The sequence below is a fragment of the Salvelinus namaycush genome, chromosome 28 (genome assembly GCF_016432855.1).
Source record: "Salvelinus namaycush isolate Seneca chromosome 28, SaNama_1.0, whole genome shotgun sequence".
Lineage (NCBI taxonomy): Eukaryota > Metazoa > Chordata > Actinopteri > Salmoniformes > Salmonidae > Salvelinus > Salvelinus namaycush.
The window spans coordinates 30,191,466-30,208,333 of NC_052334.1; the positions used below are offsets into that span (position 1 = coordinate 30,191,466).

Here is a 16,868-nt window from a genome sequence, read left to right on the forward strand (position 1 = left end):
TGATATTTGTTTCCCTAATTTGTAATTTGACCAAACAGATCAGCTCTTTTGACAATCATTTGGCAGAATATCAGAATTGGTGTAAAACGCAGCCCTTGATTGAGCAACTAAAGGATTGCGTTGATCTATTGGATGAGTCGTTGTGAATAGCCTGTGGAATGTGAATAGAGGTAGAATACTTCTCCTTGGTGGATGAGAACACAAGACAGAAAAATAGAAAACAGCTCAAGGGCAGGAATGTATGTGGGGGAGATTGCCCATTCACTGAGCTGAGACCTCTGATGCGTGGGCAAAGTGGATGAACAGTAAACACTAGTTGAGAGAGGTGTTATATGAAATTAAGAAAGTGTTTGATGTCATTGAAAGTTCACATCCCATGGATACATACTTGTGATCCCAGTGTGTTATAATCCTGCAGCATTAGTACGTCTCAGCCTGTATGAAATATAAAATATGTCAATAGCTCAGGTGTGTTTGTGTGTCTGTTTGAGAACATGGACGCTCAAATACATACTAGTCACACACAGTAAAGTTGAATGTACATGTAGGAACTGTACATTCATATTACATAAGGCTTTTTGCCTTTGTTGTTGTGTCATGCGTGGGGACATACAGTAACGTGATAGCGTTGAATAGAGGCAATCCTCCTCATAGAGCTGATATGTTCTGACATGTTTGGGGAATTATCACAAGTAGACATTTGATGTTCTTTTCCATACACCACACATCTGTTTTTTGTTTTTTTTGCCCACAAATATTCTCCCAACAAAGATGTTCTTATGGCCATCTGAAAAGATACTGATACTCTTTGTCCTGGGAACATCAACACAGCCATCCAGTAAAATACATTGTGAACATCTTCTATGAAAGCTTATCTCCAAAGTTTGCTCATAAAAGTGGGTGGTTGCTGGTCGTATCAAGGAGAAATGAGCCACAGTCCATTTCCTTGGAGATTTAGATTTGGGATGATCTCCATAGTAAACAAAAGCATTCTAGCTCAGTCCATCCCTCTCAATAACCATGAAGAATAAGAATGAGGGAATAAAGAGACAACAAAGGAAGGTCTCTGCATGTCAGTGAAACAAACAAAAGTAAAAAATAACATTTGTTCAATGAAAAGAGGGTAGAGAAACACAATGAAAAGTCAGGTAACTTAAAAAAAACAGGTAATATGATAAGGAATTGCTGTGCCTTTATTAAAAAAGTTGAAAGGATGAATTCTCTTGCTGATTTGAAAGTGCCCCCCTCCCTCTCACCAGGTAAGCCTGGTGCAAGGCAAAAAAAAAGAACAAAAAAAGCCTTTGATGCTTTCCACCAATCAGGTGTGAGGAACAGCAGTCAAACAAAAAGTCGTATTCACCTCTGGGTGTGGTGGCCTCTTATGTTAGTGGAGGGCTGGAAGCATTCCGGAACAAGTTTCAACTGGCAGAAAGGATTGTGCATAGCAACAGGAGCTGGAAATCAAGACCAACACACAAACAAAACATGCTCAATCTGCTGTTTCCTTATATCCATTTGTCCTGAGTTTAGTTAATGGAGAGATGGCCTATCAATAATATGATACTACCAATTTATTGTGTATGTAACTTAACATGTGTAGGTAGTATATATATATACACTACATGACCAAAAGTATGTTGACGCCTGCTAGTCCAACATCTTATTCCAAAATCAGGGGCATTAATATAGAGTTGGTCCTCCCTTTACTGCTATAACAGCCTCTACTCTTCTGGGAAGGCTTTCCACTAGATGTTGGAACATTTCTGCAGGGACTTGTTTCCATTCAGCCACACCAGCATAAGTGAGGTCGGCATTGATGTTGGGTGATTAGGCCTGGCTCGCAGTCAGTGTTCCAATTCATCCCAAAGGTGTTCGATGGGGTTGAGGTCAGGGATCTGTGCAAGCCAGTCAAGTTCTTCCACACCGATCTCGACAGAAACCATTTCTGTATGGAGCTCGTTTTGTGCATGAGGGCATTGTCATGCTGAAACAGGAAAGGGCCTTCCTCAAACTTTTGCCACAAAGTTGGAAGCACAGAATCGTCTAGAATGTCAGTGTGCTGTAGCGTTAAGATTTCCCTTCACTGGAACTAAGGGGTCTAGTCTGAACCATGAAAACAGCCCCAGACTATTATTCCTCCTCCACCAAACTTTACAGTTGCCACTATGCATTGGGGCAGGTAGCGTTCTCCTGGCATCCGCCAAACCCAGATTAGTCCGTCGGACTGCCAGATGGTGAAGCGTGATTCATCACTCCAGAGAACACGTTTCCACTGCTCCAGAGTCCAAAGGTGGCGTCCAGCCGACGCTTGGTATTGCGCATGGTGATCTTTTGTGCGGCTGCTCGGCCATGGAAACCCATATCATGAAGCTCACGACGAACAGTTCTTGTGCTGACATTGCTTCCAGAGGCAGTTTGGAAATAGTGAGTAGTGAGTGTTGCAACCGAGGTCAGACGATTTTTACATGCTTCAGCACTCGGCGGGCCAGTTCTGTGAGCTTGTGTGGCGCTTGTGTGGCCCAACACTTTGCGGCTGAGCCGTTGTTGCTCCTAGACATTTGAACTTTACAATTACAGCACTTACAGTTGACCGGGGCAGCTCAAGCAGGGCAGAAATCTGACAAACTGACTTGTTGGAAAGGTGGCATCCTATGACGGTGCCACATTGAAAGTCACTGAAAATCAAATCACATTTTATTTGTCACATGCGCTGAATACAACAGGTGTAGACCTTACAGTGAAATGCTTACTTACAAGCCCTTAACCAACAATGCAGTTTTAAGAAAAAAAAGTGTTTAGAAAGTATTTATTAAAATAAACCGAAGTTAAAAAAAAAAAACGTACAAAAAAAAAACATGCAGAAAAAAATAATATGAAAAATAAAAAAGTAACACATTATTAAGGAGCAACAATAAAATAACAGTAGCGAGGCTGTATGCAGCGGGTACCAATACAGAGTCAATGTGCGGGGGTACCGGTTAGTAGAGGTAATTGAGGTAAAATGTACACATAGGTAGAGATAAAGTGAGTATGCATGGATAATAAACCGAGAGTAGCAGCAACGTAAAAATGGGGTTGGGGTGGGGACAATGCAAATAGTCCGGGTAGCCATTTGATTAGCTGTTCAGGACTCTTATGGCTTGGGGGTAGAAGCTGTTAAGAAGCCTTTTGGACCTAGACTTGGCGCTCCGGTACTGTTTTCCATGCGGTAGCAGAGAGAACAGGCTATGTGTCACGTGTGCTCCCTCTCCGGCTTCTAGGTCACTAGGCTGCTCGTTATGGCGCACACCTATCACCATCGTTACACGCACCTGCGCGTCACTGGACTCCATCACTTCCCTGATTACCTTCCCTATATATGTCACTCACTTTGGTTCCTTCCCCAGGCGTAATTTTTTCTGTTTCAGTTTCATTTCTTGTTTTGTATTATGTTTTCATTTATTTATTAAATGATTCACTCCCTGAACTTGCTTCCTGACTCCCAGTCAGGATGCTCTCGATGGTGCAGCTGAGGAACTTTTTGAGGATCTGGGAACCCATGTCAAATATTTTCAGTCTCCTGAGGGGGAATAGGCGTTGTTGTGCCCTCTTCACGTCTCACCTTTGTCGGTGATCAGGCTGACCACTGTTGTGTCGTCAGCAAACTTAATGATGGCGTTGGAGTCGTACTTGGCCATGCAGTCATGGGTGAACAGGGAGTACAAGAGAGGACTGAGCACGCACCCCTGAGGGGCCCCCGTGTTGAGGATGAGCGTGGCAGATGTGTTGTTATCTACCCTTACCCTTGAATGTTGACCTATTTAAAGGTCTTACTCACATCGGCTATGGAGAGCCTGATCACACAGTCGTCCGGAACAGTTGATGCTCTCATGCATGCTTCAGTGTTGCTTGCCTCGACGCGAACATAAAGTTATTTAGCTCACCTGGAAGGCTCATGTCACTGGGCAGCTCGCGGCTATGCTTGCATTTGTAGTCCGTAATAGTTTGCAAGCCCTGTCACATCCTAGCATTGAAGCCGGTGTAGAACGCTTCGATCTCAGTCCTGTATTGACGCTTTTCCTGTTTGATGTTTCGTCGGCGACCGTAGCGGGATTTCTTATAAGCGTCCGGGTTAGAGTCCCGCTCCTTAAAAGCGGCAGCTCTACCATTTAGCTCAGTGCGGATGTTGCCTGTAATCCAAGGCTTCTGGTTGGGGTATGTATGTACGGTCACTATGGGGGCGACGTCATCGATGCATTTATTGATTAAACCAGTGACTGATGTGGTAAACTCCTCAATGCCATCGGAAGAATCCCGGAACATATTCCAGTCTGTGCGTGCAAAACAGTCCTGTAGCTTAGCATCTGCTTCATCTGACCACTTCCTTATTGAGATAGTCACTGGTACTTCCTGCTTTAGTTTTTGCTTGTAAGCAGGAAACAGGAGGATATAATTATGGTCAGATTTGCCAAATGGAGGGCGAGGGAGAGCTTTGTACGCATCTCTGTGTGTGGTGTCAAGGTGGTCTAGAGTTTTTTTTTCTCCCTCTGGTTGCACATTTAATATGCTGGTAGAAATGAGGTAAAATGGATTTAAGTTTTCCTACATTAAAGTCCCCAGCCACCAGGAGCGCCACCTCTGGATGAGCATTTTCTTGTTTGCTTATGCCCTTATACAGCTCGTTGAGTGCAGTCTTAGTGCCAGCATCGGTTTGTGGTGATAAATAGACTAAGGGTGAATTTGTGTGTGAGAGATATATTATGTATAACCTACCTAAAAGCAAGAGATCGCTATGTACACAGGTAAGATCAGGGATATTGCCTCTGCGTATTGAAACAGGTCAGATCAGGGATATTGCCTCTGCGTATTGAAACAGGTCAGATCAGGGATATTGCCTCTGCGTATTGAAACAGGTCAGATCAGGGATATTGCCTCTGCGTATTTAAACAGGTCAGATCAGGGATATTGCCTCTGCGTATTGAAACAGGTCAGATCAGGGATATTACCTCTGCGTATTGAAACAGGTAAGATCAGGGATATTGCCTCTGCGTATTGAAACAGGTAAGATCAGGGATATCGCCTCTGCGTATTGAAACAGGTCAGATCAGGGATGTTGTCTCTGCGTATTGAAACAGGTCAGATCAGGGATATTGTCTCTGCGTATTTAAACAGGTCAGTATTGTGGTGACATGGAAGAGGAAAGACTATATAACTATTGTGACCTCAAAGAAATAGAGAATGAAACTAATTTGATCCTCTATTGCCTTTTCTACCACGAAATACGCTTGCTCTTATTCTAGAAAGCACACCAGATATACCCTGGCATTATGTGGCTGAGCGATGAGGAGAAATTGAAATGTGTTTTTTGTGTATTTCCATTTGCGGAATATTTAGATAAAGCCTGGGATAAAAGAAAAAGGGCGACCTATAATTAAATTGTAAAAATATTTAGCTTCTATGTGGTAAATTGTGTGTGTGTGTGTGTGTGTGTGTGTGTGTGTGTGTGTGTGTGTGTGTGTGTGTGTGTGTGTGTGTGTGTGTGTGTGTGTGTGTGTGTGTGTGTGTGTGTGTGTGCATATTATTTTACTGCTCTAGGGATGTGATTATTGTTTGGATAACCTTATTTACTATTATGTATTGATTTTTACCTTACTTTTTTTTTACTCTTAATGCGATGCGCAATGCAGAGAACACCAGAAGAAGAATTATAATTTAATTACCATAGTGAATTATTGTATTTGTAAACAATTAAATGTCATTTCATTTAATATTTTTTTTTAAATAGTTATGAAAAATATAGATAAACTCTCTTGGTAAATAGTGTGGTCTACAGCTTACCATGAGATACACTACCTCAGGCGAGCAAAACCTTAATATTTGATTTTGTGCACCAGCTGCCATTGACAAGTAGACACAGACCTCCACCCCTTTTCTTACCGGAGGCAGCTGTTCTATCTTACTGATACACGTAAATCCCAGCCAGCTGTTTGTTGTCCATGTCGTCGTTCAGGCACGACTCGGTAAAACATAAGATAATACAGTTTTTAATGTCCTGTTGTTAGGATAGTCTTGATCGGAGCTCATCCATTTTGTTACCCAATGATTGCACGTTGGCTAATAGGACTGAAGGTAGAGGGGAATTACTCACTCGCAGTCGGATCATTACAAGGCACCCTGACCTACTTCCCCGATATCCCGTCTCTTCTTCATGCGAATTATGGGGATTTGGGCCTTGTCGGGTGTGTGAAGTAAATCATTTGCGTCCGACTCGTTCAAGAAAAAATCTTCGTCCAGTACGAGGTGAGTAATTGCTGTCCTGATATCAAGAAGCTCTTTTCGGTCATTTTGTACAAAATAAGTTACAAATAACGTGAAAAAACACACACAATAGCATAATTGGTTAGGAGCCCGTAAAACGGCAGCCATCTCCTTCGCCATCATAAAAGCTCTTCAGGAAGGCCATTCTATTGCCAATGTTTGTCTATGACTATCGCACAGGATTGGTACATCCGAACATCACACCTGCGGGACAGGTGGCAACAACACCTGCCCGAGTTACACCAAGAACGCACAATCCCTCCATCAGTGCTCAGACTGTTCGCAATAGGCTGAGAGAGGCTGGACTGAGGACTTGTAGACCTGTTGTAAGGCAGCTCCTCACCAGACATCACCGGCAACAACGACGCCTATGGGCACAAACCCACTGTCGCTGGACCAGACAGGACTGACAAAAAGTGCTCTTCACTGACGAGTCGCGGTTTTGTCTCACCAGGGGTGATGGTCGGATTCGCGTTTATCGTTGAAGGAATGAGCGTTACACCGAGGCCTGTACTCTGGAGCGGCGATTGATTTGGAGGTGGAGGGTCCGTCATGGTCTGGGGCGGTGTGTCACAGCATCATTGGACTGAGCTTGTTGTCATTGCAGGCAATCTCAACGCTGTGCGTTACAGGGAAGACATCCTCCTCCCTCATGTGGTACCCTTCCTGCAGGCTCATCCTGACATGACCCTCCAGCATGACAATGCCACCAGCCATACTGCTTGTTCTGTGTGTGATTTCCTGCAAGACAGGAATGTCAGTGGTCTGCCATGGCCAGCGAAGAGTCCGGATCTCAATCCCATTGAGCACGTCTGGGACCTGTTGGATCGGAGGGTGAGGGCTAGGGCCATATCCCCCAGAAATGTCCGGGAACTTGCAGGTGCCTTGGTGGAAGAGTGGGGTAACATCTCACAGCAAGAACTAGCAAATATGGTGCAGTCCATGTGGAGAAGATGCATTGCAGTACTTAATGCAGCTGGTGGCCACACCAGATACCAGATGTGTGGCCTCGAGTCACATGACTCGGACTCGAGTCAGACTCAAGTCACAAATATGATGACTTGCAACTCGACTTTGACTTTAACACCAATGACTCGTGACTTGACTTGGACTTGAGCCTTATGACTCGACCTGACTTGATACCCTCCCCAAGCCCAAATATAAAAAATTATGCTATTAAAAAAAGTGTGCAGCGCATCAACTCTTCATTTAACGGGTTACAATTTGAATCGAACAGCAGCCAATCAAATTGTGCCAGCTGAGAAAAAGTTGTGCGTGGCAGTGCAGAGGAACTTCGGCGGGTGAATTCAGATGGAGCCCTTGGAAAGATGATATCCAAAATTATTATTTTCGGATATAAAGACAACGCTGTATCAACAAAAAACGGATTGCAACTTGCAAAACATGCGGGATGAAAATTACAGACGGAGGCGCAACAATTTCCAACTTTGTTCGACATTTGAAGCTGCACAAAGAACGGTAAGTCGTGGCTAATATAGCCGACAGCTATATATTTTATTACTTTACTGGTATATCATTGCACCCAAGATTGAGCTACAACTGGCTAGGCAGTTGGTAGCCTAAATCCTGCCTGATGTTACTGCTGTTCCTAAAACCATTGACATACGTTAGCCTACTGAACCACACAGATAGAGTGTGTGTGTGTGTGTGTTAAGGTTGGGCGATTGTGTACAAGCCTACATCGCCCGATTGCACCCCATAGCGATCCTCGATAGTCGATCACTATTGGGGGGGGTGTCTTTCTCATGGCTACCCATGTATTTCCATGGAAATATAATGTTTATTTGGAAAGTAATAAATATATAGATCTTTTTAAAAGCATTCATGATTTGCGTAAATGTAATATACTATTACTCTTGTTAATAATATGAAATGGTATTACATTTGGTGAAGAGCACATTGTGACTTGTTTAGGACTCGAAACACAAAGTTTAGGACTTGAGACTTGACTTGGACTTGCCTGTCTTGACTTGGGACTTGACTTGGGACTTGAGTGCTAAGACTTGAGACTTACTTGTGACTTGTAAAACAATGACTTGGTCCCACCTCTGCCAGATACTGACTGTTACTTTTGATTTTGACCTCTCCTTTGTTCAGGGACACATTATTCCATTTCTGTTAGTCACATGTCTGTGGAACTTGTTCAGTTTATGTCTGTTGTTGAATGTTGTTATGTTCATACAAATATTTACACATGTTAAGTTTGCTGAAAATAAACGCAGTTGACAGTGAGAGGACGTTTCTTTTTTTGCTGAGTTTATATATATATATACAGTAGGTGTATTTATTTGTGTTTTACATTTGAATTAAAAGCGTGATAGTGTTGATAATGAATTAATGAATTGGCTAATTTGTTGTTTTACATATACAGTATGAGTATATGAAGGAGAAAATCACATTTCATCGTGTCACTGTGGGTTAGTCCAAGTTGAACCAAAGTTACCAAACCACGTCAGTCCCAGTACTAGACAGTCCCACTACTACGGCATGCCTAAACTGTGCAGGAAGTGTGGCCAATGTCATCTGGCTGCAGACTGCACAGCCATCTTCTGCATAATCTGTAAAGGGGACCATCCCACTTCGGACTGTACTTCCACACGACCCTGCAACCTGTGCAGGAAAGGGGGCCACTTCTTTGAAAACCTTCCCCAATTCCTACACCGGCAGGGCAAGTGCCAACACCAACAACACCGACCCCACCAACCCCCTACCAATCCCACCAACTCCCCACCCCCAGACAACAACAAAGACCCAGACCACAACCAGACCCAGACCATTCAACAGGCACCGTCCAACCTACCACCCAAGATGTCCCAGAAACGGACCCCACCCCTGTCCTCACCCAAGATGTCTCAGGAACGACCCCCTCCCCTGCCCCCATCCAAGACGCTGCAGAAACGTCCCCCACCACCACCCAAGATGCCCCAGAAACAAACCCCACCCTTGCCGGGTCCTCCACCAGCTCCCCCTTCCTGGCCACCTCTACCCCCCCTTAAAACCCGGGCTAGAGGGGAGCCGGTTTCCAGGCCCACCCGCCAAAATACCCCCCCCCCCCCCCCCCCCACAATTCCTGTACTCCTCTGACAGTCAAGAAGACGAAGCACAATGGCCAGAACACATAAAATACAAATGGAAAAGGAAGACTAAACAACACACCAACAAGAGACCAGATAACAAAACAATCCCAGAATCAAAACCCTAACCCCAAAGCCAGCATGCAGGCCACTCAAAAGCCCCCACCCCCTCAAAGGAACGTCTCCCCCTCCAAAACCTTTCCCCATACTACTCTCTACCTACCCTCCACTCTTTACCAACCCTGATCCCACACAGCCAACCGGCCAGCCTCAGTCCAGACCACCATGACCCTCCCAACCACCTTCAGCCCTTCTATCACCCTTTATCCCATCATCCAGTCAGTACAGGGGGCCACCAGGCAGTCAGTGGGGAGTCAGGTCAAGACCCATTGACAGCCAAGAACCACCCAACAACACCAATGACCCGCTAGAGACCCTCATGCACATCTACAATGAAATGATCAACCGCAGACCCGGACCCCCCCTTCTTCATTTTTTTTATTTTTTATGTTGATCTTGATGACATTTGATTTGCCTTTTTGATTTGATTTATTGACTTATTGATTTAATTGTTTATTATATATATTTATATTTATATTTTAGTTTATATTGAGTTACAGTATGTACAACCTAATAAAATTACCTTTAATGGTTGAGTGGCTAGCCATGTGCTTTTGATCTGTTTAGTCACTGTGAGTCTAGAAGCCTTTGTTAAGGCTAAAGTGCAAGTGATATAAAACACCAAAAATCCTTTGTTATGCTGTAATATATATATATATAATTACACTTAACAAAAACATGCAACATGCAACAATTTCAAAGAATTTACTGAGTTACAGTTCATATAAGGAAATCGGTCAATTGAAATTAATGCATTAGGCCCCCATCTATGGATTTCACATGACTGGGAATACGGATATACATCTGTTGGTCACAGATACCTTAAAAAAAAGGTGCGCCTTAGATCAGGAAAAACAGTCCGTATCTGGTGTGACTCATGACTCATTTGTGACTCATTTGCCTCATGCAGCGCGACACATCTCCTTCGCATAGAGTAGATCAGGCTGTTGATTGTGGAATGTTGTCCAACTCCTCTTCAATGGCTGTGCGAAGTTGCTGGATATTGGTAGGAGTTGGAACACGCTGTCGTACATGTCGATCCATCCCAAATATGTTCAGTGGGTGATGTCTGGTGAGTATGCAGGCCATGGAAGAACTGGGACATTTTCAGATTACAAGAATTGTGTACAGATCCTTGCGACATGGGGCCGTGCATTATCATGCTGAAACATGAGGTGAAGGTGGCGCATGAATGGCAAGACAATGGGCCTCAGGATCTCATCACGGTATCTCTGTGCATTCAAATTGCCATAGATAAAATGCAATTGTGTTTGTTGTCCGTAGCTTATGCCTACCCATACCATAACCCCACTGCCACCATGGGGCACTCTTTGCAACATTGACGTCAGCAAACCGCTCGCCCACACAACGCCATACACGCTGTCTGCCATCTGCACAGTATAGATGAAACCAGGATTCATCCGTGAAGAGTACACTTCTCCAGTGTGCCAGTGACCATCGAAGGTGAGCATTTTCCCACTGAAGTCGGATACAATGTCGAACTGCAGTCAGGTCAAGACACTGGTGAGGATGACAAGCACGCAGATGAGCTTCCCTGAGATGGTTTCTGACAGTTTGTGCAGAAATTCTTCGGTTGTGCAAAGCCATAGTGTCATGAGCTGTCCGGGTGGCTGGTATAAGATGATCCAGCAGATGAAGAAGCTGGATGTCGAGGTCCTGTGTTGGCGTGGTTACATGTGGTATGTAAGGCCGGTTGGAAGTACTGCCAAATTCTCTAAAACGTTGTTGGAGGCGGCTTATGATAGAGAAATTAACACATTAACATTCAATTATCTGGTAACTATTCTGGTGGACATTCCTGTAGTCAGCATGCCAATTGCATGCTCCCTCAAAACTTGAGACATCTGTGGCATTGTGTTGTGTGACACAACTGCACATTTTAGAGTGGACTTTTATTGTCCCCAGCACAAGGTGCATCTGTGTAAGGATCATGCTGCTTAATCAGCTTCTTGATATTCCACACCTGTCAGGTGAATGGATTATGTTAGCAAAGTAGAAATACTCACTAACATAGATGTAAACAAATCTGTGCACAAAATTGGAGAGAAATCACCTTTTTGTGCGTATGGAAAATGTATAGGATATTTTATTTCAGCTCATGAAACATGGGACCAACACTACATGTTGCGTTTATATTTTTGTTTAGTATTCACTATCAGCAATTGCTGAATATTTGTTGCTGTATATTTAATGCAGAATACTGTAAATTATGGTGCATCGTGGAAAAATATTCTGGGATTGAAAATAATCGCTGGCTCATTAACATATTTTGAGGTGTGTCTTCTAAGAGGCTATAGTTGTTGCACTCGTTAGTGAGGCGTCCTGTACTGATTTAAGTTATGTGGTACTACTTCCCCTACCAAATAGATGTATATAAGGGACAGATCAGAGTGATAGCTGGTGTTAAACCTTTAATAGTTGACTATTTAACCAAATCTGTTATGCCCTGCAATTACAGCCAGTTTGGAAGCCTTTGTTTAGGCCTCTAGAAGTGCAAGTGATATAAAACACAAAGTATTCATTAATATGATATAATATACAAATGCCTATCAGCCAACTTGCTTGCGCCAATCCCTCGTAATTACAGTAAAGTACTGTCAAAATTACTTTCTTACCGTTTCTTTGTAACTTTTACAGTATTGTACTGTCTTTCATTTACTTTGACATTATAGTAATTTACAGGAAGCAGGCATCCAATTACTCTGAATATTTCAGTAATGTATTAGCACTATCCAGAGATAGTCAGAAATATACCATAAGATATCTTGTTGTAATTACAATTATTTTGAAGACCAGTATATCCTTAACTACAACAAGATTTTCAGTAACGATTACAGAAAAGGTTTACTTGCTATGACTATGATGTTTTTTAAAATTATCAATCTTGTTTGAATGCACCAACTGTAAATTATTAAGGACAAGAGTGCCCGTTAAATGACCAAAATGTAAATGAAAATATAAAAATGAAAACTTTCAAAAAACACTTGGTAATATGTCACTGGGTAATTTCAGTAATATGCTGTAATTGTAATTCGTCTGTAAATTAGATTACAGTAGCTGACGTGGTACTGTAAATTAGATTACATGAACATTTTTGGTACCATAAAATGTATTACAGTAGCTGTACTGTAAAATCAATTACAGTAACTTACTGGCCAATTGCGTGCCAGTAAATTACTGTACATTTTACAGGAAATGTTTTACAGTGTGGTGTAGGCCCATTCCAGGAAAAAAACAGCTGGGCTTCAATTGGTAGACTACAAGTTTATTTTTTAAACCCCACCCACAGACAAACGCCAAAGACACATGACAACAGCATTTTATCTGTTGAGCGGGGCTAATCTATGCGTAAAACGAATTAACTACAGAAAACAGAAGAAAACTGATTATGAACTGAAGCACAAACAATGGATTGACATTTGTTAAGTAAGTGAAAAGTAGGCTATCTATTTTTATGAATGTATCTGTTCCTTACTTTGTGGATGAGCTGAAGTGAGCATGGTATAAAAAGGCATTTTGATTGTCTTACTCTGCTGATGTTGAATTGTAGCCTAAAGTTTTGGCGTAACCAGATAGCCCATTTAATTTACTCTTTTACGACAAAAGTCTGAGATTGAGTCTGTTCCGACATATCATAAAGTTTATAGGTTACTCAGCCACCTGAATATGTGCAATAAGAAGAGCAGGTAAGCCTATGCGTAAAAAGTATTCTACTTTCAACTGTATCCATTCCTTTCTTAGGGATACTTTTTGAACAGTTCACATTGGCTTTATACCAAAATGTAAAATGTATAAGCAGACATAAACAATGAGGGAACAAAGAACAAATTAACATGATGGGCATTGATGTCCTTCCCTGTACAGCCACACGGTAAAACTCTGATTTAATTGGAAAATTATGCTTATCCAATATATCACAGACAACCCAACTGTTATAGCCTAGTCAGTGTGTGGTAAAGTGAGTCATTTTAAGGCCTACTATAGTAGCATATGCCTTAATTTGTATGCCCACCTGGCCCTAACCCACTGTCCCCCGGGCGCCGAAGAAGTGGATGTAGATTAAGGCAGCCCCCCGCACCTCTCTGATTCAGAGGGGTTGGGTTAAATGCGGAAGACACATTTAAGTTGAAGGCATTCAGTTGTACAGCTGACTAGGTATCTCCCTTTCCCCAATTCTCATCTACTGTCATCAGTTTTTAAAATGTATTAATTGCCACATTTACTTTATATGAAGGTTGTGTAAACCTTATATATTAAGAGTTAAATATTACAAGGAGAAATAAACTGTTCTAAAGCGATCTTTGTTGACAAAGTGGACTATATGAATATGAATATGTGGGATAAGTGGAAGTAAACTGATGAAAAAATCGCTTGAAAAAGGGAAACAAAATCTCAGTCAATGTAGAACACCTAAGTTCTCAAATAAGAAATAATGTACTTCTGGTTGCTATAAAATGCTGTAGATTGAGGTCTACACATAAACATAGGCCTACACCCAAAAAGCTGAAAAGCTCCTCTTGTTTGTGTGGATTGTAATCATACCATTTTGAACACTTCCAAGGAAGGGCATTGTGTAATTAATTCATACCAGGATCCAGGTTACATTGATGCCTTCCCTCAACCATCTTCTCTTTTATCTGCTCAGGTTGCTCCAGTGTTCCATAGTTATCGAACAAAAGGAGGCAAGTTCTGAAAAAGAGACTGTCAACATCCAGCCTCAACCATGGATTGGAAGACCTTCCAAGCCCTGCTGAGTGGGGTGAATAAGTACTCCACGGCATTTGGTCGCATCTGGCTCTCTGTGGTGTTTGTGTTCAGGGTGATGGTGTACGTGGTGGCGGCGGAGCGTGTGTGGAGCGATGATCAGAAGGACTTTGACTGCAACACCAAGCAACCCGGCTGTGCCAACGTCTGCTACGACCACTACTTCCCCATCTCCCACATTCGCCTGTGGGCCCTGCAGCTCATCTTCGTCACTTGCCCTTCCTTCATGGTGATGATGCATGTGGCGTATCGCGATGAACGCGAACGGAAGAATGCCAAGCACGGCAACAAGGACAAGCTGTACGAGAACACAGGGAAGAGGCACGGTGGCCTCTGGTGGACCTACCTGCTTAGTCTCTTCGTCAAGTCGGGCATCGAGATCTCCTTCCTCTACATCCTCCACAAAATCTACGACAGCTTCTACCTGCCCCGGCTGGTCAAGTGTGAGGTCAGCCCCTGCCCCAATCAGGTGGACTGCTACATCGGCCACCCCACAGAGAAGAAAGTTTTCACCTACTTCATGGTGGGCGCCTCGGCCCTCTGCATTGTGCTCAACGTCTGTGAGATCATATACCTTGTCTCCAAGCGGATCGCTCACATAGCACAAAATACGAGGAGAAAACAGAGCACCATGGCCCTGAATGAACGGTACAGCAAGGAGAATTTCTGCAGCGACTGCACTCTGCCCATGTCTCAGCTGGAGAAACAACCCTTAAGGTCCCAGTCCCCAGGCCACCTTCAAGCCCCTTTACCGGCTCACATGCGTGCGTCTGCCCCTAACCTGTCCTCTGCAGTATAGGATGCCTGAACTATCCCAAGATTCAACCACAACATGTATGCCTATGGAGCCAGGTCTCACCTTATTGATCAAGCCTGCTCATGCTTGTCCTCCTTTAAGACTCTGTATGAGAGACAGGTTTTTCTCTAAGACTCTACTGTCCTATTACTGCCCTATACTACCATGGTGCAAGGCTTTGTACTGATGTTCCATGACCCTGGGGCTAGACAACCCTGATCTTCAGCCACACCCCATTTTATACAACTCAACTCCCACTGCCAGATAATATAAAAAAAAAAAAAAATCTATTATTGTCTACTGTTACATCTTACAAAGCTTTTCCAGTTAGTCTCACTTTGTTTTCACATTACTTTAAAGTTTCTTGCCAGGGGTAAAAGTGCCCGCATACTAGATTTGGTTTGTTCATAGCAGAACTCGGCTAGGCGAAGCAAACGTCTGTGTTCGCATACTCCCTAAAGACCTTCGCTTGAAAAACAAGAAAAAAGCAGCAATATTACTATTGTTTGTCCCTCGTGAGCCACCGTAGCAACATCATAGCCAGTAACACATCCTCAAAATAGTCAGAATTAATCTAAGATAAATCAAGAAATCTGTAATACATTTTCTACCGAGGATGTCTGTCGCGCAATTTTATATCTAGCTAAGATGTTTGGTGCAAATGGAAAAGTGAAAATTTTTTGCATGAAAACTAGTAGTGTATTACCCTCAAATATATATATTTTTTTACCTTGTTTTATGATCTCAATATGAGGACAACAGAATGATAACAAATCTCTTTGCTTTGGACTTTATAGTGTTACTGCAAGATTAGTCTAAAATGGACAGTGCCTTCCCACTACTTGACGCTCTAATAATTTATTTTGTTTTATTTACAGCATTCATTCTAATAGAAGCTCCTCTATCATTATTACGGATATTTTTAATTTTTTACTTACTCTATTGCAAGACTACATTAGCATGGTTCCACTCAGATTTATGTTGCAAAGCTACAACATATTGCCTGTGTTTTTACATGCTTGTAAACCAACCTTCCTCATCCAAGGTTTATGTTGATTCAAATGAGGGACAAGGAACGCTGCTATTTAATTGATCAAGTCCACTTATGCAAGTAAACCCTGGCATCTTGGAAAGCTGGAGCACATGAAAGCAAAGAAGAACAGGGTTGACAATAAAGTGGATAAAATCTCAGCCTTACAGTGTTCCTCATGGAACACTGGTGTGGATACCTGATAGCCTCACATTGTCAGGAGCAGAACCCGCACAATCAGCTTCAAACTTCCATTTTGTACATTATTATTTTGATAAATAAAATGTTTACATTTAATTTACTTCAGTCTCATTCATGTTACAGTAGTTATTTGGCATTCCTGTTGACCTATTGTTTCTGGATTCTAGAAAAGTACTTGACTTTTGGCTCCATTCAGGTGACCCTGACTGACTAGATAAGAACATCTCTAGTCAGGACATTAAAACAGACCCATGTGACATACAGGACCACAGACAGCAGTCCAGCGCAAAGACATCCTGTTATAACCATGTAATACAGTATGTCATATTGATGTAGGCCTACACACGTACAGTTAGTGAAAGGATGTTTCTAACACTAAATATTGCTTTAGTGTTCATTTTCAATTAGATGTTGGAATTTCTCTGATGTTTATGTTCAAGTCATCAACTCATTGGCCCATATCTGCCAGCTAAGGACAACATCTACTTGACCGTTTCCTGTTCTGCATTCTCCCAATCAATGATGACAAAGGACAAAAATGGAC

General features: G+C 42.6%; 1 protein-coding gene across 1 annotated transcript; it reads left to right on the forward strand.

Moving 5' to 3' along the window:
* The first annotated feature begins 12,845 nt into the window (after positions 1-12,845).
* Positions 12,846-16,370, forward strand: LOC120023585 (gap junction beta-3 protein-like). The gene is made up of 2 exons (XM_038967620.1): positions 12,846-12,959; positions 14,179-16,370. Exon 2 carries the CDS (start codon positions 14,257-14,259, stop codon positions 15,094-15,096), a length of 840 nt encoding a protein of 279 aa, XP_038823548.1. The 5' UTR covers positions 12,846-12,959; positions 14,179-14,256; the 3' UTR covers positions 15,097-16,370.
* Positions 16,371-16,868: the final 498 nt, after the last annotated feature.